This window comes from Hypomesus nipponensis, chromosome 21, assembly GCF_054491055.1.
Source record: "Hypomesus nipponensis isolate SF chromosome 21, ASM5449105v1, whole genome shotgun sequence".
Lineage (NCBI taxonomy): Eukaryota > Metazoa > Chordata > Actinopteri > Osmeriformes > Osmeridae > Hypomesus > Hypomesus nipponensis.
The window spans coordinates 7,033,214-7,055,621 of record NC_140381.1 but is presented as its reverse complement, the minus strand read 5'-3'; the positions used below and the strand labels follow the sequence as shown (position 1 = coordinate 7,055,621).

At 48.8% G+C, this 22,408-nt stretch overlaps 1 protein-coding gene across 5 annotated transcripts in view; it reads left to right on the top strand.

Moving 5' to 3' along the window:
• Nucleotides 1-22,408, top strand: part of LOC146237679 (alpha-1,6-mannosylglycoprotein 6-beta-N-acetylglucosaminyltransferase B-like) — a 67,681-nt gene that overhangs the window by 29,530 nt on the left and 15,743 nt on the right. For 4 of the 5 annotated variants that reach the window (XM_084685384.1, XM_084685381.1, XM_084685383.1 and 1 more), the window contains exons 7-8: nt 139-303; nt 5,986-6,155. In XM_084685384.1, coding sequence (XP_084541510.1) covers nt 139-303; nt 5,986-6,155 — 335 coding nt within the window. Of the gene's footprint in view, nt 1-100; nt 304-5,985; nt 6,156-22,408 lie in introns of all 5 variants that reach the window. The other variant, XM_084685385.1, reaches the window with a different exon arrangement.

Genomic DNA, 22,408 nt, shown 5'->3' with positions numbered 1-22,408 from the left:
AACTCTCTCTCTCTCTCTCGTTCACTCTCTCTCGCCCCCCTCTTCATCTGTCTTTGTCTCACATCGCAGATGATGTAACTCTAATACATTATTGACCGGTGCCCCCCCCCCCCCCCCCCCATTCCCCGGATCCCCCAGGCCGCGTTCCGCACGGACCTCTCCTCCCTGCTCGACCAGGTGGGCGCCGGCAAGGAGTCTCTCAGCTTCATGAAGAGACGCATCCGCCGCCTGGCAGCCCAGTGGGCCACGGCTGCCCAGCGCCTGGACGGCAAGCTGCGCCAGCGCTGGAGGGAGCAGAAGAAGGTGAGGGGGGGAGAGGAGAGGAGAGGAGGAAGGGATAGAGGTCGGGGGGTGGGAAGGGAGAGAAGAGTGGGCTGAGAGAGGGAGAGAGAGGGGCGCGTGAGTGAGGAATGGAAAGGATTGGGGTCGAGAACGGCGATGGGGAGCCCCCCGTACATGAGAAGTTAAAAGATCCTCGATCTGCCCCCTTGCTTTTGGCCTTGGCTTCGAAGAAGAAAGTCAATCCTCGTAATCCCAGCTCTACATATTTGCTTCTCTTAGCCCCGTCTCTCTTCAACAACATCGGTTAAACAGCCCCAGATTTAAGGCCTCCTTCACACATGATGGATGCACCGTCTGAATTGGAGACCAAATGGATTCCTTCTCTATCTCCACAGCAGATGTTGACCATTTTTTAGACTTTGCTGCGGCTGTCTAAACCTGTTTATCACCGGTAATTAGGAGATTGGACAGAGAAAAGCACAGTCTGTGCTGTGTGTGTGTGTGTGTGCGAATGAGTGAGAGAGATAAAGTGAGAGAGTAAAAGAGAGAGAGAGAGAAAGAGAGAGAGAGGCTGTGTGTGTGTGTGTGTGTGTGATTGAGAGAGAAAGGGAGAGAATATTAGTGCGAGATACAGACTGTGTGTATGCGTGTGTGTGTGTGTGCGTGTGCATGTGTTTAAGCAAATCAAGAGCTTTGGTGTGGGTGTGAGAATATGTGTGTCATTGTGGAGACGTGAGCTTGCCTCCGTGACTCAGCATGTTTAAGCTAGTTCTGAATCGTTGCACTGTAGATGCCAGCACGGTGTTCCTACAGTAGCCACGTAGCCATCTCAGATTTCAAGGCTGTTAGCTAATTTCGCTAATATGCTGAAAATGGGAACCCTGATAGTTGACGAAGCGAATCATTCATATGCCCCTCAGTCACCTCTCCTTGGTTGTGCAAACAAGGCTGGAAGCGGCGCAGAGAAATGTCGCTGACACCCTGTCTACACTGAGCGAGAGCAAGCAGGGTTTTGTCAGTGAAACCGAGCTCATGCATGTGTGCCCACATGCACGCCATCGTCGCCCCAGTGTTCAGCCCTGGTCTCTTGCCGTTTTTCGATTCAGGGTTTGAGGGTGATTCAATTCCCTTGTTTGGGTCGGGTTTTATTCGTAGTGTTATGTTGCCAGAATAGAAATAACTCAGGAGAGATTCAGAGAGAGAGAGAGAGAGAGCTTCTCTTTTAACTGCCAGCAGCTGGAATGGAAACAGGAAACAGTTCCCAGGAGAGGGTGGGATAGAGGAGCTGTGTGCGCGTGTGTGTGTTTGAAGGTAGAATGTACTGTATATTGCTTCACAAAGACTTTGAAAGTGTGCGCGTGTGTAGTGTGTGCGTGTTAGACAGAGAAAGAGGGAGAGCGAGACCAAAAGCGAAGAGTCATGCTGACTCCTGCTGTTATGAACCTCTAGGCAGCCTAGTCAGGGAAATTCATGCGAGTCAACATCCATGTAAAAAAAAAAAAAAAAAGTAAAAAAGTATTTGTATAGCCCTTTTTACAAGCCATGTCACAGAGGACTTCACATACGCCCATAGAAGTGCCCCTCAGCCAACCCAAACCCTCAAGGAAGACAAGGTAAAACTCCCAGGAAAAACTCACTGGAGGAGACTAAATTGAAGAAACTTTGGGAGGAGCAATTGAGTGAGGGATCCCCTCCAAACAGAGACGGTTGGTAAAAAGAGAGGTGCAGAACACAGGCTTAACATAGTCATACAGCAGGGAAGTCTCAATGGATGTTGAGACACCAAAATCCAGTGTTCAACTTGGGTCAGAGTTGGTAAATGTCAGTTTAAGCTGAGGTAGCCACAGGGCTGGGGGACTGTGATCGGTGCAGCATCACAGGAAGGAGGATGAGGAAAGGGACCGGGAACTGGCTGTCGTCCGTCAGGGACACCGATGTCCACTTGGCGACTAGATCCAGCTTTGGCAGACTGTCACAGTCGACGTCCACTGGCGATCAGGTCCAGTGTTGACAGACCCACGACCAGGCAGATGCTGACAGCTCAAACCCCCCACACCACAGGGAGGTGTGGAGGGGGGACAGAGAGGAGAGCAGGGATTAGAGAATGCCAGTAGCAGCCAACAGCTACAGTCATGTTAGAACGAGGTGCCCACCGGTCAAGTGTGGACTGGTGCAGCAATGAAGCAGACCAGGAAGTGTATTTGATGCAGCCCTAGACATGTTGTAAGGCAGCTTGTGTTTCAGAGACTGACCGTCAGTTTAATGCCCGTTTGATCTCTGCTGAATATCAAGTACTTCTCTATTTACTACCCCGGATCTCTAAAGATGTTAAAAGTGCTCAAAGTGATATTATCCCTCTTTCTAAGATACTTAACCGTAAGTGGCTAGCTTTCTCACAGTCTCGGAACACTGTACCCAGAAATCGAAAGCGAGCATTTCTGCATGTGGGAAACCCAAATATAAATCCTTTTGCTTTCGTGTAACCCCTATACCACGAGGAAGGGTGTGTCGTTTCAAAAGGGGAACCTTCAGAGAGAGGCAGCTTCTTCTAAGCCCGTGTCCTTCAGAGAGCAGATTGACAGGGAGATGATTAAGCGGGGGTTAGAATGCAGAAGCGACGGGAGTGGACGAGGGAACCAGGCAGCTACTCTAGTTGGCAGTGCCAGCTTGTGTGCCACCCCCCGCCCTCTCCCCGACATCTGTGCCCTTCGTAACGGCTGGTGGAGGGGCAGCGCGAGGGCAGGCGAGGCCCCGAGTGTGACAGATGCCTCTGAACTCACACACACAGACACCCGCGCGCGTGTAGGACACGCGCACACGCACTAACTCATACGGGATATCTATGTTACACTCTCGTGTTCTCCCCGACTCGACTTTGCAACACACGACACACACGCCTACACACACACAGCAAGGTCGCCGACTGTCAGCGATATACATCGTCCCTGCATCATGACTGGTACACAGTGCTCTCCCTACTCTCTCCTCTCTGCAGTGTGAGACATGACTTATCTCCCTCACACAGTGTCTGCGCTTGGCTCCACTCCACTGATCTGAGAGTGTGTGTGTGTGTGTTTACTTCAGAGTGCATAAATCTGTCTTTGTGTGTTTGTTTGTATATGTTGTCTGTATTTGTTGTCTGTCTTTCTTGTGTCTGCTTGTGTACTTGTGCGTTTGGTTCATGTGTGTGCTAGTTTGTGTGTGTGTGTGTGTGTGTGTGTGAGAGAGAGGGAGATAAAGAAAGAGAGAGAGCGATACAACCAGAATCGACCCTTCATTTCCATGACTACTGTACAACACAAGGACACCGTGAGGGAACAATTGCAGACTTGAAAGCCCGACTTGAAAGGAAAACAACAACAAGTTGATGGAAAGTGTAGGAGTGAATACTAAAGTGGAACTTTGCACAGGTGTGATTGATGGAGGTTTTTTTCCCTCCGGCTTTGATTTAGAAAATGAATTCTTAGGCTTACCTGTGACCCAACGTTGATTAACAGTAGGGAGAGATTTTGTTCCTATTTGATTCACAGGGCTCCAACGAAGCTTAGACACACATGGACACCCGTACACACGTAAACCGCTGAGCAGACACACACATTCACACACCATCTGGGAGTTTTAGAAGAGCAGAGTAAAGAGAAATCTAATTTCTCAATCTCACATTACAAGAAGGACTACATCAAGGTTAGAGTTTCAGCATAATCTCAGTGTAGCATGGAACTCAATTAAAACTTTAGTAGAAGTGAATTAGCTTAAGCAAAAGAAGATTAATATCCACCATTAGCACAAAGCAGAAGTCATGTACCACTCCAGAGCTTGAGTGTGGTTGCCAGGTTCCAAAATCCTCCAACCTCAATGTGCATTAGTGTGTGGTTACCAGTTTGCAAAATACCTCTTTGAGTGACTCAATCTTAGTGTGTGGTTGCCAGCATGTGAAATTCCTCTTTTTTTCTCCCGTTAGTGCGTTGTTGCCAGGTTGGCGTGATATCCCCCCGGCCAAAGAGCTGGATGCTCTCATTGGCCCTCGATTTCTCTCCGTTTGCCATCTGCCACCCAAACTGTAATTAAATTTCACTTAAAACATTTTTGAGGCAGAAGTTATTAGAGCAAGCTTATTAAATCATGGGAAGGATTTTTCAGGCTTGTCAAATTTCCAGACTTATGGAGTTTCCCTTTCTCTAGTGCTGAGTTAGAATCTTCCAATACACATCTATCAATACACTCTCATACAAACGCCTCCAGGCCCAACAAATGATTTAAGAAAACTAGCCAGAGCCAGTTTGGAAGTTTTCAAGTTGTTGGAAGTTGGAGTTATTTCCATTCTGGTTTCATCCCGACATGGCTTTATCTGTGAATCTGTTATTTTGTCTCCTTCAATGTAATCTGTCTTCAGATGACTATGTGAATGCGCGTGTGCGTGAATTTGCTTGTGTCTGTTCAGTGTGTGTGTGTGTGTGTGTATGCCAGCCGCTGACAAATTGACTTTTAGCACATGATTACCCAGTGACTCAGGCATCCCTCGGAGAGATGGAGAGAGAGAGAGAGAAAGTAGAAGGGGAAGAGAGGGAGAAGAAGGAGGTGAAAATCCACCTCCAGGAACCTAATGAGCCGCACCCCGCTGAGTGGTGAAAGGCTTTTAATCACTTCCGGTAAATTTGACACACCACACACACACACACACACACAAGCACACACACACAAGCACACACAAACTCGCACACACCAACAACACTTGCCGTTCCCAACAAGAACCCACACTCATCCAATGCATGACAGACAGCCATATATACCCACACACACACATGCACAGCTGGCCCCCGTGCAAGGGAAAGTCATCCGCAATGCCCTCCCTTTTTCCTCAGAGCTGTGAGAGCCAGTCAAAGATCTGGGCGACGTTCGCCAGCGCCAGCAGCAGGAGAGTTCATGCTGTGTTAGCTAATCAGCCGATTACTCAACTGTCTAATAAACTATAAAAAAGGAACATGTGTTCATGTCTGATACAGGCAGAGCCAAGGCGCCGTACTGTAGCTGTTAAGTTGCTTGTTCGATTAACACGAAAGCTCTGTAGCAGACAATGGTGCATGTCGGTGTTTAGGTCCTCACCAGTGTAATTCGTCTCCGGTTCCACTGTGCTGTGCTCTGGACAGATTAGACGAAGGCATGTTTCAATGGTGAATGAGGACTCTTGTCTAATGACACTCAACAAACTGCTAAGCAGTGTCTGGACAGAAAACCCAGATCGCAGCAATCCCACGCTTCACATCTCTCGTTCTAAATAAAATACTTAAAGGTGACACAGGTTTTTTTTTTTTTAGTTCAGAAAAAAAAGAAGTAACAAATTGTTCACTGTAAACTTGCTGTGTCGGATAATGACGGCCTGAGAGCATTGTTCAGCATTAGAATTTCTTAGCAACACAGACATTTCATTGCCAGTGGAATCGTTAGGTTTTTTTTAATAGCCCCGGTATTTTTGAGCCAATTGTGTTCCAGCAATCCTCTTCCAGGGGTTTTCAGTAAGGCGGGCTTTCCGCCTTGGTTTCTGTTGTGAGCTGTCAATCAAACTCGAGCTTGAGGAAGCACAGAATTTCAGACAAGAATTGCTGGCGCTGTTTCTCTTTTTTTAAAGCAATTTCTAATATGACCTATTGCAGCTTTAATAACCGCTGTAAACAGTTAATAGTGACTTTGACATGGTGTCCCCAGATCCTGGTCCATGTGGGCTTCCTGACGGAGGAATCCGGGGACGTGTTCAGCCCCAAGGTTCTGAAGGGAGGTCCGCTGGGGGAGATGGTGCAGTGGGCCGACATCCTCACCACCCTGCACGTGCTGGGACACAACCTGAAGATCTCCATGTCCGTCAAGGAGCTCCAGGGGTGAGTAAAGCTAATGCTAACGCTGGGCGAAAATCGCACCCGACATCCTTGGTCAGAAAAGTCCTTTTATTAATCTCTCACACGCACGGACGGGTCACGCATTTGCGTCTGTGGGGTGAGCTCAGAGTGAACATGCAAAAGGCCCTGTAGATGGCCCATCTGGCCACTGACAGGCCGCAAGCAGGAATCAAACCCAGGATCTTGGCAGTGTGCAAGGTTGTGTATCACCCTGCCACAAAACCCCCTCCCAAAAAGCGCCGTGCTAGCGCTAACCATGACGGAAGAGCCTCAACAGAGCCGCGCTACGTGTTGATTGTGTAGCGAGGGTGATTCTGAAGGAGAGATTTATCCTGTGCGTCGTGTTTCTGGTTTCTCGTTGGTATAAACACCTTTGCCATTACACATCAGATCTCTTGTAACAAAAGCACTTAAGGATCAATAAACTGTGTTTTAGTGGGCTTGTTTCCTGCCTTGTATTGGTTAGCTGTTTACATAGTTCGACTTTACCTTACAGTGACTCATTGGTTAAAACTGGATTTAATGGTGGAAGGTTAGCATCCATTCTGACAGACCGGCTGTACTGTGTCTTATACACATTGACGCAGATTATATTGATCCTCTTCTCAGGCCACTAAATCCTTTAAGCAGTGTGTGATAGAAATCTCCAGGCTATGCCCATGTATAGACTGTACTCTCACTGAGCCCATACATCACTACCCTAATGCCTGCGCTCCTATTTAGTTATTTCGGGGGGCCATATTGATTCGGCATTGACCACCCACGGGCCACGCCCGTTTCCTGCCGTCGCTCCCACGCCGTGTCTCTTTCCTCATCCTCGCGTCAGCCAACCTCGTGTTTCTGCTGACGGATACAGACCCGACCCAGACGAGTGTAAATCTGTCCCCCCCCCCCCCCAGGGCCTGTGACGAGCGCCCCGCTTCCAAGCGGCAGGGTCAAGGGGCCGTGTAAATCACACGGGCCGTCTGGTTCACCGCTCAGCCTTGAGTTAGTCCTATCCTGTGGATATGAATGGAGAGATATGGGACCTGTGGGCGTCAGGGGGGGGGTTATGAAGAGGGGAAGGGTTTCTCTTTGTATTTTGTTGTTTGCGTTTTATTGTGGTCGTGCGAAGTGCATTCTGTCAGCTCTGTAACCAATGGGTTCTGTGTTTGCTAAGGCGTGGTTGCCATGGCAGGGACCCCAGCTTGTCGCAGATCTAGATGACAAGAGGCTGGACAGTACATTCTAAAACTGGTCGTTCCCATCCTTGATTGTGATTGGCTATATCGCGTTCCATGCCGTTGTAAAATCCAGCATAACCTCACAGGTTGTCCTCATAACATTCTTTAACATTCCATATTACTGCGCATCTAATATTTCAACCTGAAAAAGACGGCAAAGATGTCCATCTGGCTTTTGCGTGGCAACGATTTATGTAGGAACTATACTTTGTAGTAGCGGAAGAATGACAGTTTATTATTAAACTATTTAGTTTCTAATTGTTTTTATTGATGTAACCATATCAAACCAACGCGCAGTCCGCGACAGTTTTAGAAAAGCAATAAGCCCCGCGAGTCCGCTGATTTTAGAACAGGTAAGGAGGTTTTCGGCACTCCGCTTCACGTCGTGCCTAACAACTCCCCTTACCTGTTCTAAAATCAGCGTAAACCACGGCGTCTTGGGGCTTATTGCTTAAGTATACAGTATATCTCATTTAAAAAAAATGTGGCATCACTGACAACCTAAACATGAGATGGTGAAACAATCCTGACAGTTTAAATAATAAACACAGCTTTTATCTTTCCCTATCTTCATCTTTCCTCACTCTCTTTCTCTTTCTCCATCTCTATCATTACATCCTTTTGCATCTCTGGCCTCAGTTTATGTCCCTGCACAAAAGCCATGTAAGAAAACCCACTTTTTGAACTCTTGATTCTTATTCAAGCTTTAATGGGCCCTGGCTTCTATAAGGCAAATAACATTGAAATTGTCAGTGTTAAATTCCAACCAATTTGACCGTAATTGTTATGAGACTATAATGACATATTTCTCTCTTTTTTTTATTAATTTGTTATCTGTCACTGACAAGCTGTATTGATCTTAGTTGACGCGTCACATGATGAATCTACAGGGCCAATTCGAGACACAAAGCTGCAAGGTTTGGGATGACCCCAATGCCACCGACAGTGGTCATTGGCTTTGTATTAAATGGAAGTGTCATTTTTGACGGGTTAGGGTTAGCCGTTAGAACGCTGGCCATTCAGGCAAGGCCGCCGCCAAGAATGTCCCTTTAAGATGGCAGATTTGCGGTTGGAACATAGCCGTATTGATTTTTTGTTGGCAGATAAGTGAAATACAGTGACATGAGAAACATTTTTTTATTCTTCACTGAGGCGGTGATATATAAAGGCGAATAAAATGTTTTTTTTCCCACCAAAAGCAGACAGCAAACAACCACTGTGATGAAACATCGACTCGAATGTTTGTTTCACTCGGTTCACATTTGGAGGTGAAAAATTGCAATCAGCGTTTTCTGTCACTGATCAAAAACTAGCCAAGCAGAAGATGGCGTGATGAATATGTTTGGAATAATTTGCTTTTCAAAATCATATTGAAAGCGGGGAACCCATGGCGCTGTCTAGATACATCAATTTTCCAGCATGTTGTTTGTCTGTAAAACTGTGTTGTGTCCTAATGAGGACGGGAGAATGACATGTTTGAAAGGCTTGTTTGCTTCAACCCTCCCTCTAGAATTGATAGTGGGCTGCAGCACTATTATAGATCCACTTGTTTACACCAGACTCTCCTTCTCTTACCTTGTCTGTCTTCACCTCTCTCTCTCTCTCTCTCTCTCTCTCTCTCTCTCTCTCTCTCTCTCTCTCTCTCTCTCTCTCTCTCTCTCTCTCTCTCTCTCTCTCTCTCTCTCTCTCTCTCTCTCTCTCTCTCTCTCTCTCTCTCTCTCTCTCTCTCTCTCTCTCTCTCTCTCTCTCTCTCTTTCTCTCTGTTGTTGTTGTATATCACACCACACAATATATTTTACAGCCTCTGCTGCAGACCCAGACACAGCCAGACACAAGGTAAAATGTTGGACTACTGGGGGTTTCTTGGTAGAAGTTCAGTCTTCAGAACAATATCTAGGATCAGATTTACCCTTTTCATTATAAACCTTCATCGTCTGTGGAGCTAAACACACGGCTGACTGAGTCAGTGTCTGGGGCCAAATTCCATCCGCCTTCCTTTTTTAATAGGTGGTTCTTATGACACCACATCGGGTTGGTGATTGGCCGAGGAGACTGCTTTCGGGCTGTGTAATTGGTCACTCAGGGGCTGATTAAGATGGGGTTATGGCTATGGTGTGAAACTCACCTTTTGGGAAGAAGACAGGTGGGCGAAGACCTTTTACTCTTGGCTGAGACACACACACACACACACACAAAGCTATATCACTTTCTCTCTGCTTCCCTGTGATGATTTCCTCCTGGAACTGCGCATCCATCACAGAACAATCCATCCCGCCAGATGAACGTCCGCGTCCACGCTGGTTTATGGCACGTGTGCCGTGCGTCGGGACGCTGTGCAGACCGTAGCGTCGGAGTTTTATCGCCTGCCCCTGGAGATGGGAAACGACAGCATCCACGCCCCCCCCCCCCCCCCTCTGTCGGCGCTCAGACGGGGAGGGAGGGACAGGGTTAGACGGAGGGATGAGAGGACGATCGGAGACCGATACGAAACCCACGGGGGGGGGGGGGAGGGAGAGGGAGAGGGAGAGGGAGAGGGAGAGGGAGAGGGAGAGGGAGAGGGAGAGGGAGAGGGAGAGGGAGGGGCTGCATCGCTGACTCAGCGACCGCGCGTGCGCTCTTTATTTACAGGAAATAATGAGGAATCCCACTCAATTACCATCGTATAGTGGCTCCTCTTTGTTAGAGGAGCCCTGGTAACATCGTGGAGGATGGGTTGTTGTTGTTGTGGTAGCACACAGCCGCCGTTCAACCCCTATGGCACGCAGGCATACTATACACACGCGCGCGCACGATCACACACGGGCGCCCGCACACACACACACACACACACACACAACCCCGCGCGGACGCATACTGCACGCCCACACCACACACACTTTCCTCAATTGAATATGTGTGGGCCTCTCCTGCTGAGTGTGCAGTCTCTCTCCATAGGGCCAAAAGAGAGGAATCATGGAAATGAGCTCCAATTTGGCAGTGATTAGATCTCCCAGCCCTGCGGCTCAGATGTATGGCTGCTTCTACAGGATGAGACAGGGCACCTGCCCGCGGTGCACACGCCAGACACTGTCTTTGGCCTGATTCGCTACCTTTCCGCAGCGGGAGACATCAGCCACAGCTGTGGTCTTCACCCGTGTTCAAACAGGAAAGTGGCACTGTGAGAATAGTCCTGGTTATATTGTCATCAGTACACTGTGACTGAACTCGGGGTACATGAAATGTGTCTTTGTTGAGGGCTCGGTGAACAATGCCAATGAAATACAGCCGTGGTGTTGGAGTCTCCTTGGTTTGACAGGGATGGGGAGAGGATGGGGGGTGGGGACAGTACGTGTGGTGTGTGTGTGTGTGCGTGTGCGTGCGGTTCAGAGGGACTTAGCTATCAGGATTACAATGAGGATTTGCCTACTCCATATCCAGTTAACAAACAGCCGAGGACAAATGAGAACCCATCTCAGAGGAGAGCCCAGTAGCAGCTTCTCCTGCAGGAGCAGGAGGGACTGAGTGCTGGTGACACCAGATGTGTCTGAGAGATGGTGGAAATCCTCTCTTTTCTCTACTCGTCTCACTTTTTTTTTTCATCTCTCTCTCTCTCTCTCTCTCTCTCTCTCTCTCTCTCTCTCTCTCTCTCTCTCTCTCTCTCTCTCTCTCCATCTCTCTCTCTCTCTCTCTCTCTCTCTCTCTCTCTCTCTCTCTCTCTCTCTCTCTCTCTCTCTCTCTCTCTCTCTCTCTCTCTCTCTCTCTCTCTCTCTCTCTCTCTCTCTCTCTCCATCATCCTCTTCTCCCCCGACACGCACGATCTCCTTCTGCCCAACACTCTCTCTTTATCTGTCTGTCACTTCCTCACTCTATCTCTCTCTTTGACTTTCTCTTCCTCTTTCTTCCCCCCCATCCTCCCTCTCTGTTCCCTCTCTCTTGCTCTCCATCTCTATGGAGTCAGAAGTATCAACTTGGTTCCAGACCCCCGTCACTGCCTCTGCTCGGCAATGTTGCGTTTCCATGGAGACAGACACAGGGCCAGAGGGGGCAGGCCACCAGCCAATCAACATCTCTGCTGAACCGATGGCCACCGAATGCTCTGTTACCCACCTGTGAATGTGTGTGTCTGTGAGTGTGTGTGTGTTTCAAGAGGGGGGTTCACCCGGTGTCAGTGCGCACAGTGCTGGGAAAAGGGGGATGTTGTTGGGGGCAGGATAATTCCCTACTAATCTGACAGACACACTCCCATTACTCAAAGAGCCCACCTTCCTGTCTACATGCCCCCCCCCCCGCCTCTGTTCTCTCCCTGTGTCCCTCCACCCTTCCCCTCTCTTTCTCTCTCTCTCTCTCTCTCTCTCTCTCTCTCTCTCTCTCTCTCTCTCTCTCCCAGGCCCCTTCTCTGTGAAATCCATTTAGAGTGTTGTCTTTCACGGCTCGGGGTCCCTGACTCAGCCAGGCGGCCCTCAGCCCATTCATCTCCACCCTCGCACGCCCGCCACATGAGGATGAGTCCTCCACCAGCACAGGCTCCGGGCTCGACTGTCTATTTTTTGTTCATCTTAGTACAGGTTGGATAGGACAACCATTTTACAGAAAACTGAAATCGCATCATTACTATGAACCCATTCTTAAAACATGAATATATACATGGTATTAATTTTACAATCCATTTATCATCCGAGGAAATCTGAATCCAATACTGAACCATGAGACGCACGCCAGCAGAGTTCATATGTCAGAAACTTTCTGAAGTATAGGAAGCTGTGATTTAACACCAGACACCAGAAGAGCCTAGTCTTCTTCCCTCACGCTTTTCCCTCTCTCTGTCTCCTAAAGAAGCCCTCTGTTTCCTCCACTGCAACTTCATGTTGGAGATTTTGCAACATTTCAATCCATATTTCCAACAACTGCAGGACCGAACAAACGATTAATATTTAAAACCTGTCTCAGAGGGGAAGTTTAGGGGAGAGAAACATTAAAAGTAGCCCCGGGCTGTTTGCCCAGTCAAGACATTTCTCCTTTTCTTTCTATTTCTTTCCGTCATTCTCTCCCCTTCTTTTTTTTTTCCTCTCTCTTGCTTTCTCTCTCAATTTGTTTGGTTTTTTCTCTCTGTTCTCATACTGAAGTTAGGAGTCCATACACAGTAGTCAGTCTAAACATAAGCACTCAAACCATTGGTCATGTGCTTTTATTTAACCAGGGGATATGTAGTTCTGTCCTGTGAGATTGTGTAATCCCTGTCACACTGACATTCTGTAATCTCATTCTGGCCCCATCCCTTGTCCTTTTTTTTTTTCTTCTTCTTGTTCTCTCTTTTCATGTCTCTCTCTCTCTCTCTCTCTCTCTCTCTCTCTCTCTCTCTCTCTCTCTCTCTCTCTCTCTCTCTCTCTCTCTCTCTCTCTCTCTCTCTCTCTCTCTCTCTCTCTCTCTCTCTCTCTCTCTCTCTCTCTCTCTCTCTCTCTCTCTCTCTCTCTCTCTCTCTCTCTCTCTCTCTGTCTCTCTCTCACTCACTCACTGTTCCTCTCTACATGGTATGTCTCTATACAAACTGTGTATTTATTTCGCCTTCCCTCTGAGTGAAACCTTATTTCACCTCCATCCGCCCTGCCGTCTCCCTCTGAACAAGGGTATTACGCGTAATTTACGCCTGTTCACACACAGACACACACCTCAATCTTGGCTTTACAATGCTGTTTCTTCGGCGGAGGCAGATAACAAACTCACAGGGTGTTTGGAAAAGAAATTCCAAAGCAGCCGACCAGAGAATACATTATTTATGCAACTGCCTGAGTGAAACGCGGGGGAGAGAGAGTTAAAAACACTTATTTTTGAGTTTTCGTGTGCCACAAAAGTACAAAGGAGTTGCAGATATTCTGCACTTGTGTTTCAGTGGGAGGAAAACTTGCTGACAATTGAGTCTTTTATTCATGCCAGCAAAGTGACTACGGTGGTGTTTCTTGGCACAGTCTCAGGAAAACAGTGAAATCAGTCATCTGACTGGTTGTTTGTGTGTGTGTGTGTGTGTGTGTGTGTGTAAATGCATACCTGACAGAGTGTGAACATGTGTGTTTATGAGACAGAATGTGTGTGTGTGTGTGTGTGTACGAGTACCCAGCCTGCGCGGCGCGTGTCCTTGTTAAAAGCTTGCAGCCCAAATGAGCAGAACGCTCAGGTGCGTAGCATCATTCTGTCTGCTCAAAGTGCCGGCGTTAGCAGAAACAAGCCGGCAGGGTTATGTTCCCTCGCTCTTCTCCATCCTCCGTCGGCTCCCCCAAGCTCAAATCAATGCACTTGTTACCAACTCCCTTTTTTTTTCTTACTGCATTTCATCAGGGCTTCCACTCGAACCAGCTCCTAGCTTGTCCGCTGACTCGCAGGAACAGAAACACGTTCGTATGTGCGTAGACACGGTCTCTCTCTCTCTCGCCTTCTTTCCCTGTTCTTTCCACCTGTCTTTCCCTGTTTCTCTTGCTCTCACACACACACCTGCTGCATGAATAGACACACAAACGCATGCGAAAACACTCTCATACACACACGAAAACACTCTCATACACAGACATACCCACGCGGAAAGGGCCTTGACTGTGAGTCGATAATGGCTCACCTTCATTCCCATGCCTCGGATTTGAACAATCGCACAAAAAAACTTTCGCACGTACAACCCTTCGGGACGCCATTCCAGGATTCCATTGTGGAGTTGCCTGGAGGTTTAATGGGAGAGAGGGGGCAGGTGTAGAGTAATACAGGGTGATTGATTGATACCCCTGCGAGGTTGGGCTCAGCCTGCGCTGGTTTAATAGTCGGAGCGCGGCTGAGTGTGTTGTTTTTTTTCCAGCTGGAGACCGGCTACGGTAAGGTTGCCTAACTCTGCGCTGCAGGCGTAAATTGCTGGCTCGGGTCAGCAAAATGGAGGGAGGGAGGGAGTGTGTGTGTGTGTGTGTGTGTGTGAGAGACAGAGAGAGAGGGAGAGAGGGAGAGAGGGAGAGAGGGAGAGTCTCTGGGTCCAAAAGCCGCAGGGTCTTTAACTCTGGCTCTCTGCTCAGTGGAGAATTGGAGCAGGGAAGGGCTAGGGCCTCGCGCTGAATGGGGGGTTCCAATAGCTGACAGACATGCCGGGCTCTGGCTGAAACCAAGAGGATCAGGCCTTGTACCATTCATCAAGCAGCCTTTCAGTCACAGGAATAGCTTTACTCCTCCATCGAAAGAAACTGTCGACAAAAGGGCCAAGGGGAGGAAAGAGAGAGAGAGCCAAGCCAATATGGAGTGACAGACAGAGAACATTCAAAATGAGAGGCCAGAAGAGAGGGCAGGGGGAGAAGGGAGCACGGAAAAAAACGAGATGTGAGAGATGCTTCCATTTCAGCCGTGCCCTCAGACTGAAACCACGGGGATTTGTGCGCGAATGCCCGTGTGGAACCCCCTACATGGTTTGTGATGAAGCTAAAAGGGACTGGATAAGACCCATGATAAAAGAGCATTTCCATCAGAAGCCCATTCACTCCACTCTCTCCAAACCGAGACATCCTGGCTGTGGCCTCCACTGTCCCCAGACAGACTACTTGGGTGAGGATAGGAAGAGGAGGTGGGGGGGCAGCCGACAGCGCTGTCTCGTCTGTCCCTGTCGTTATCCGGCCAATTGAAGGAAGTTGTCTTTGGAGGCGGGTTCAAGGGCGTTCCTCCCTTTGTATTTGGATGTGGGAGTGCTGTAGCCGCCCAGAAGCCGAGTTTCATTGACAAGCACCACGGGACCCGATGATTGTTAGCGGCTAACTATTAATTTGAATGATGAGTTGAGCCTGATAGCATGAAAAGCCATTAATTCACAAAAGCATGATAACTTGTGGCCATTAATTCAATTGACTGGCCCTATGGCGCCTGATAATGGTGAGTAATTGGCCCTTAAAGTGACTCAGCGTCCGTCCCCCTAGAATGCTGTGTGTCCATGGCAACTTGAGGGTCATCGTGACCTGCTCACCACTCTAAACCCGAAGGAACGTTCCGGCCCATTTCATTCAGCACATCTTTTTATGCTTCTTTTTGCCTCCACAAAGCTAATGATTAATACAAGTAGGGTCGATGATCCTATTTCCCATATGAACAAAGAGGATACAGTTAGTAGCAAACAGGGTCAGACTAATGTCATTGTTGCTAAGGTTTCTATATCACCACTATGAGCAAATTGGCTGTTTTGGTGCAGCCAGGCTTGAAATTAAAGTTGAGTGGGCCGAGGTGTTGATTTCCTTAAGATAAAATAGCCCTTCCTGTTATGTTCCCCCACGCCTGTCTCCTTCTATATCTCTCTTTCTTACCTCTCTCTTCCTCCTTCTTCTTCACCTCTTGCGATCCTCCGCTCTCTGTTCAGTTCTCTCTCTCTCCCTCCCTCTAGACACGTCCTACGCTCTGCCCCCTCTCAGCCCCCTCTGACGTCTCCCTGTCTCCCAGAGAACAAACAGAGGGTGTCATTTAATTATACCACATGTGTACAAGCAGAACACAATGGTATATGTTTGTGCGCCGCGCGTCAGAGTCAGATTGAAGCCGTCAGAAGTGCAGCTGCTCGACTCGACTCGTCTGTGGGGAAAACGGGCCTGTGTTACAGTGCCATATGTAACACCAATCTGTTATGTGGAAGCTACACACACACAAAATGCTAAATCAAAAAAAATCGGTTTGATCTGAATATGTTTTCAAAATATAACACAAAGACGTGCGTTATACTGACTTTGTGACTGGTGTCACAGCATTTGGGATTTGGAAATGGGACGTTTTTTGTACGTCGTGTTTACCCTCTAAAATTGTCAAGCTGCTGTTGGAACCCACCCTTTTCTCCAGCTCTAATCAATAGACTAATTATCACTGTTTGTGCATTGCCTTGTCAGCAAGCGATCTTAATAGGGTCACTAGGCGGCGAACGGTCTGGGACTGTGTGTGTGTGTGTGTGTGTGTGTGTGTGTGTGTGTGCTGCTGTGTGTCGACGTGCAGTTGTTCAGGTGTATGTTTGAGTACACACATGTACTTGTGAGGGCATGTGTGTGTGTGTGTGTGTTCCCTACACTCTGGCCCTCCTTCACAACCAATGGAAGGGCTTATTCGTCATGATTTAGAAGAATTTGAGCGTCAGGGATGACTTGCTGACGGGGGGGAAAAGTCGTTTAGCTGTTCAGACTTAGCGCAGTGTGTCAGGGCTTGTATTAATGAGCTGTCAGAGGGGATGGAGAGGAAGCGTGAGGTGAGGCGAGGAGATAGAGAGACAGAGAAGGAGAGAGAAAAGGAGGGAGAGAGAGAGAGAAAAGTGAAGGGGATGGGAGATACAACCGAGGGAGAGATGCACCTCTACAACCCTCGGGCCTCAAGCCTCTCCACTTCCTCTCCCTTACCCTACCTCTCCTCCTCTCCCCATATCTGCATCGTTTTCCATTTTCTCTCTCTCTCTCTCTTTACCTCTGCCTCTTCCCTCACCTCACTCACTTAACAGTGGCTTTTCGATAGAGACTATTAGTCACGCCGCTTGAAGAGTGGCATGTTCCTCTTCCACTCCCGGCGGACGATGCCTCAAAGCTCTCTTAGCCAGCACGCAACGGACACAACCGATAACTGGGTTCGTCGAGTGCTAAGAGCAATTTGCGTGTCTGCGTGTGTGTGTGTGTGCGTTTGTGCCTGAGACGAGTACCCCCTTCTCTCTTGCGCTCTCTCTCTCCCACACACACACACACACACACTCAGACACACTCAACAGATGTAGCGTAGCCTCGCAGGCATAATCAAAGGAGGATGTCTGAGCAGATGATTACAAAGAAGGTTTGAGTGTGTGCTGTCTGGTTTCGTCGGATTGAGCAGGGGATAGGAATCCGCGTTGCGTAACGGCGATCGCAATGAGAGATAAGGCAAATGAAGCGCTGCTAATTGGAATAGCCCGCGCTAATTAGGGTGTGGATGTTTGGATGCACGGTATGCGTGTGTCCACTAGTATCGAGGGGTTTGTCTTTTTGGGGTGCCTTTATTCGCCTTTATTCATTGATCGGACGAGGGAGGGAGGGAGGGAGGGAGGGAGGGAGGGAGGGAGGGAGGGAGGGAGGGAGGGAGGGAGGGAGGGAGGGAGGGAGGGAGGGAGGGAGGGAGGGAGGGAGGGAGGGAGGGAGGGAGGGAGGGAGGGAGGGAGGGAGGGAGGGAGGGAGGGAGGGAGGGAGGGAGGGAGGGAGGGAGGGAGGGAGGGAGGGAGGGAGGGAGGGAGGGAGGGAGGGAGGGAGGGAGGGAGGGAGAATGGTTTGAGCCGGATGGGAGGGATTTTCCACGAAGGACTAGCGAGGAAGCTCACACGCACACACACGTGCAGTGTCCCATCCTCAAGCCTACAGTGCTGTCACAGCCAGGGCGCTGCTGTCCCCCTCTCCTCCCCTCCCCTCCCTGCTCCCTCCTCCATATTCTGACCCTGTTCTCCTCCTGGTTGGGGATGAGGAGATATGACACTGGCTGACAGGCCTGATGGGAACGCCCTTCGCCCCTGCTGGCTCTGAGACACACACACACACACACCGCATTCCCATGAATTCATTTCACACACCCGGTCTCATTGTCACAGAAAGGCCCACAGTGCCACACACACACACCCATCACCCCTACAGCTCATCTCATCTCCCCGGGTTGCCAGCCTGGAGGAGACCCTTCACCCTGCACAGACGTTTGGCCAGATGACACCATTTCACACACACAAACACAGTCAAACAAATAAGCCTACACACACACAATGGCAGAGAGGATACAACCATACAGACTGTCTCACACGTTCTCCATCTCACGACACACACACACCAGGCTCTCCAGTATAGAAGATGTTCTTGAGCTGTTCCTCTATCAGGGACTAACTTCTAAATAGCTCCAGAGGAGATTGATAAAGTTGCATCATTTTGAATATGGCACTACAGATGAGTGTCTCATCCTAGCATACACACACACAGTTACACAGCTCAAATTCATTTATAAGCCATCCTTGCTGGTGAAAATGAATAGATTTGGTGGCACATAAACAACGTTATTTCTGAGTTTGATTTCTGTGTTTGATGTTAATGTTAATACCTCCACAAAAGCCTGTGGTTCCTTTCTTTGCCTGGCCTGTACTAGCGAGTTTAAGCGATATTTACTCATGACTCATTCAGATTCACTCATGACTCATTCAGATTCACTCATGACTCATTCAGGTATTCACATTCATCTCTCTGTGGCCACCAGGGGTGTTCTCTAAGGGGCCCTGCTGATTGGACGCCAGCCGACAGGCAGGAGGAACCCTGGGTAATTGGGTTCCTCTGTGGCCCTGTGTGGCCCTGGGAGGGTTTCTGGGCCAGCTGCCATCCAAAACGACTGTTTGGGTGTGTGGGTGTGTGTGTGCTTGTGTGTGTATTGTGTGAGAGAGAGTCAGATAGTGGCGGCGGATAGTCAGTTTGTATGTGTGCGTATATGCCCGATTGAGACAGCAAGCTTGCCAGCCTTAGACAAACTATCCTGGAGTACCAGTCCACCATGGCACAGTGTAATTTAGTACCTGGTTAGAATGACAGAGCACCCAATTTACTTAAAAGCCATTTAATCACGACCTGCAGAGTGTGCCTTTCATTTGACGAGGAGAGGAATTAGAGTGTAAGTTCAAGGAGCTTTGTTAGAGACACACACCAGTAGGCATACATACATATACATGCTCTCATACACGCACACACAGTGGCTTACGGACTCAATTAAGCATGAGCTAATGCGATTTCATCTGCAAGAAGGTCCTATTGTAGTCTCTACGAGTCAGACAGAGACAAAGGAATCTGTGGATAAACGAATCAAACAGACCCTATCGTCCGTCGCTTTAGCTGTTTTAGCGCTGGCATGAAAGGCTCTGTTCGAAAAGAAACAGAAGCTGCCGGAATCTCCTACAGCTCCTCTCTTCACGGTTTCCCCTGCCGCTCGCTCGCAAACTTTCCCCGTGAGTGATGGTCGGCAGCCAAGGAGATTGAATGGGAAACCAGGGGCCGTTAGCATTAGCGTGATTAGCTAAACGTTGGCCTTTGCCAAAGCGGGCAGACCTGCCTCACGCTTGCTCTGTAAGAGAGACAGATAGCCATCTGAGGCAAACAAGAAAGGCTTGATTGAACCTCCCACAGAGTGTAATCAAAAAGAAAGGATTCTGCTCCTGGATCGCCGTCTTTTCATCCCAAATGAATTATGGAGAGTCTAATATTCCTCATCAAACAGGGATTCTTCTGCAGCTTTGACTGATATCGTTGGCAGGCGGCACTATTGAATTAGGGGTTTTCTGATTGATGTGGTCAATAAATCATGCCGTTTGATTGAGGGTCCTGGCTGGCTCGGTACGCTTCCTGGAAAAGATGCTTCTAGATTTTCCTCATCCACTCAGTAGATCATCAGTCGACGGATTAAACATTTTCATGTCTAATTTTTCGCTGCTGTTTCGGTGGTTTTTGTCTCAGAACACGCGTGTAATGTTTAATGCTGCCATAAGCAGGACTTTTTATTATGAAATCCACTGGAGCCGGAAAACAGTAGATTGTACCAGGCACGGCATGAGGAATAAAGCACTCAAGATGCTTCCAGACATTGCGTATACTTGGTGATAATTTATAAGATAAGTACAAGTCACAACAACACATTAAGTGCCTTCCATTATGGGAAGATTTGTTGATATCCAGGGTGTATTATTTGAAATGTGAAAGAAGGTCACGGGCACCTTCTTTGACTTAACACACACACACGCACACACAGTGGTTCAGTTTGCTCAAGTAAGCAGAGCAGGGAGATGCTCTCTGCTTCATTGACAGTCCTGGGGGACTGAACACCATCATGTAATCCCACTCCCTCGCCACAGTGCTTGTTTTCCTTCATGTCTCGGTGCCCCAGGAGACGGCCTCCTCTCCAGAGATATCCCACCGTCCTCCACGTTCTGCAGCTCACGTCGAAAAAACCGCAGTGTGGGTTTCTCTTTGTGTCGTTCTATGGAGGGCATTGCATCGGGCTGGTTTTCTTTCGTAGTCCTCTCTGTTCCAGGACGAGTGGTGGTTTCACTCCCAGCTATTAGGGGGAGGTGGAATGATGTTTGATGTTGATGTGGTAGTCGTAGCAATGTTATTGATCATGTTCTGAAAGGCAACCCTTTCACTTTTAGGTTATACAAAAGCAGAACAAAACTCAAATACAAATTCATTTAGTTTCATACTCAATAATGATCGAACCTCAGTTTGTTATCTGTTTGCCACCTAATGAAAAACTTGGGGAGGGGGGGGGGGGGGGGTAGTAGAGTGTGACAAAAAAAACGTGACAGCTCATCTTGCCAGAGGGTTGCTAGAGGGGATCTCACTGTCAGCTCACCTATCAAGATGCAAAGCCAGACACACACACACACATTTGGAAGTTTTCCCACACACCTAAGACAATATTTGTACCAAACACTTGCACACGCAACCCTCCAAAAACATGTATTCTCTCTCTCTCTCTCTCTCTCTCTCTCTCTCTCTCTCTCTCTCTCTCTCTCTCTCTCTCTCTCTCTCTCTCTCTCTCTCTCTCTCTCTCTCTCTCTCTCTCTCTCTCTCTCTCTCTCTCTCTCTCTCTCTCTCAAATGGGGTGTTTTTTTCAAATAGGGCCAATAATCAGCAGAACTCCATTAAATGCTATTAGAACCTGTGCATGTGACTTGCCTTAGAAGTGTTTCGTTCATCAGCGGTGTCCTCAGGCCTACTTTTCATTGTTAGTGCGCGTGTGAGTATCCTTGCGTGTGTTTTTTGGTCTTCTTTTGTAAAACACACACACACAAGTGCACACACATGCGCGCGCGCACAAAATGACTGATACAGCGGGTCTTGCTCAAGGCTGGAGTCGAGACCGAACAAGAGAAGATGCACAGCACAGGATGTGCACTTGAAATTGCTATTCGACCTCCCCTTGTTGAATGTTTCGAGAGGGATTGAATATACATCGAGGTCGACCTCCACTCCACACCTTCTCATATTAACATCCACTTTAGAACCAGCCTCAACTGTCACAGGGGGCATATTGAACACTACCGGGCCACTCACAGGTTAGATGACCTCATTGGGGCTCTGCATGCACGGCAACCCAGGTTTTTCTTTTTTTCTTCAGCCAATCGATGACAGGAAAGCAGTCAAGTGGGCAGGGAGTGAGCACGGACACAGCACTGTCGACGGAGGTCCCAAGAGTGCCTCTCATATTCCAGTGTGAATATTGAACGGAGGAAAGAAGAGCATTGATCGGGTGTAATTCGACGGAGAATCATTTCCCTCGGTGGAGTGGGGGGTTGATGGTGGTGGTGGTGGTACTCAAGGGGGGTTTGGGGTTGCAGTCGCCCCCCCCCCCCAGTCTCTATATTTAGTGGGTAAATGGATCCACTTGTGCCGTCTGGTACCTTGGAGCAATGGGAGGATAGTTGTACAGTTGGGAGGTGGAAGTGTGTGCGCATGTGCGCGTTCCTCTCATCCCATCCACAGCAGACACACACTCACACACAGACCCGCGCTCTATGGCTCTGCATCAATACAGCATCAATAATGCACCATTCCCTCCAAAATATAACCACCTCCGACTCTCACAGTCTATTCCTCTGTCATTCCCCGCCTCCGTCCCTCCCTCCCTCCCTCCCTCTTTGACACGCACTCTATTTGCTCTTCCTCTTTTGTCCTCTCCCTCGCTCCAGCTTTGAAAGGGACATGTCCCTCCCAGTGCTGTACCCCTGCATCATTTGATCTCTCTTCCTCCCCCTCCCCCCTCCTCCTCCTCCTCTCCCTCCCCCCTCCTCCTCCACTCCATATTCCTCTAACCCGCTCTCGCACACTCCTCCATCTGTTCCTCTCGCGTTTCAGCCTCAGCCTGAGCGAAGCAGACTGCCTCCCCCCGCCCCCCCACCCCCCCTCCACGAACGACTCGCAGCGTCCCACTCATTCTGATCCACCCGTTGGATTTATGTCGGATTCATGGCTGATTTCCCTCGGTGGCCCGTGCCGTCGAGTGGAGCGGGATGTGTGTTCC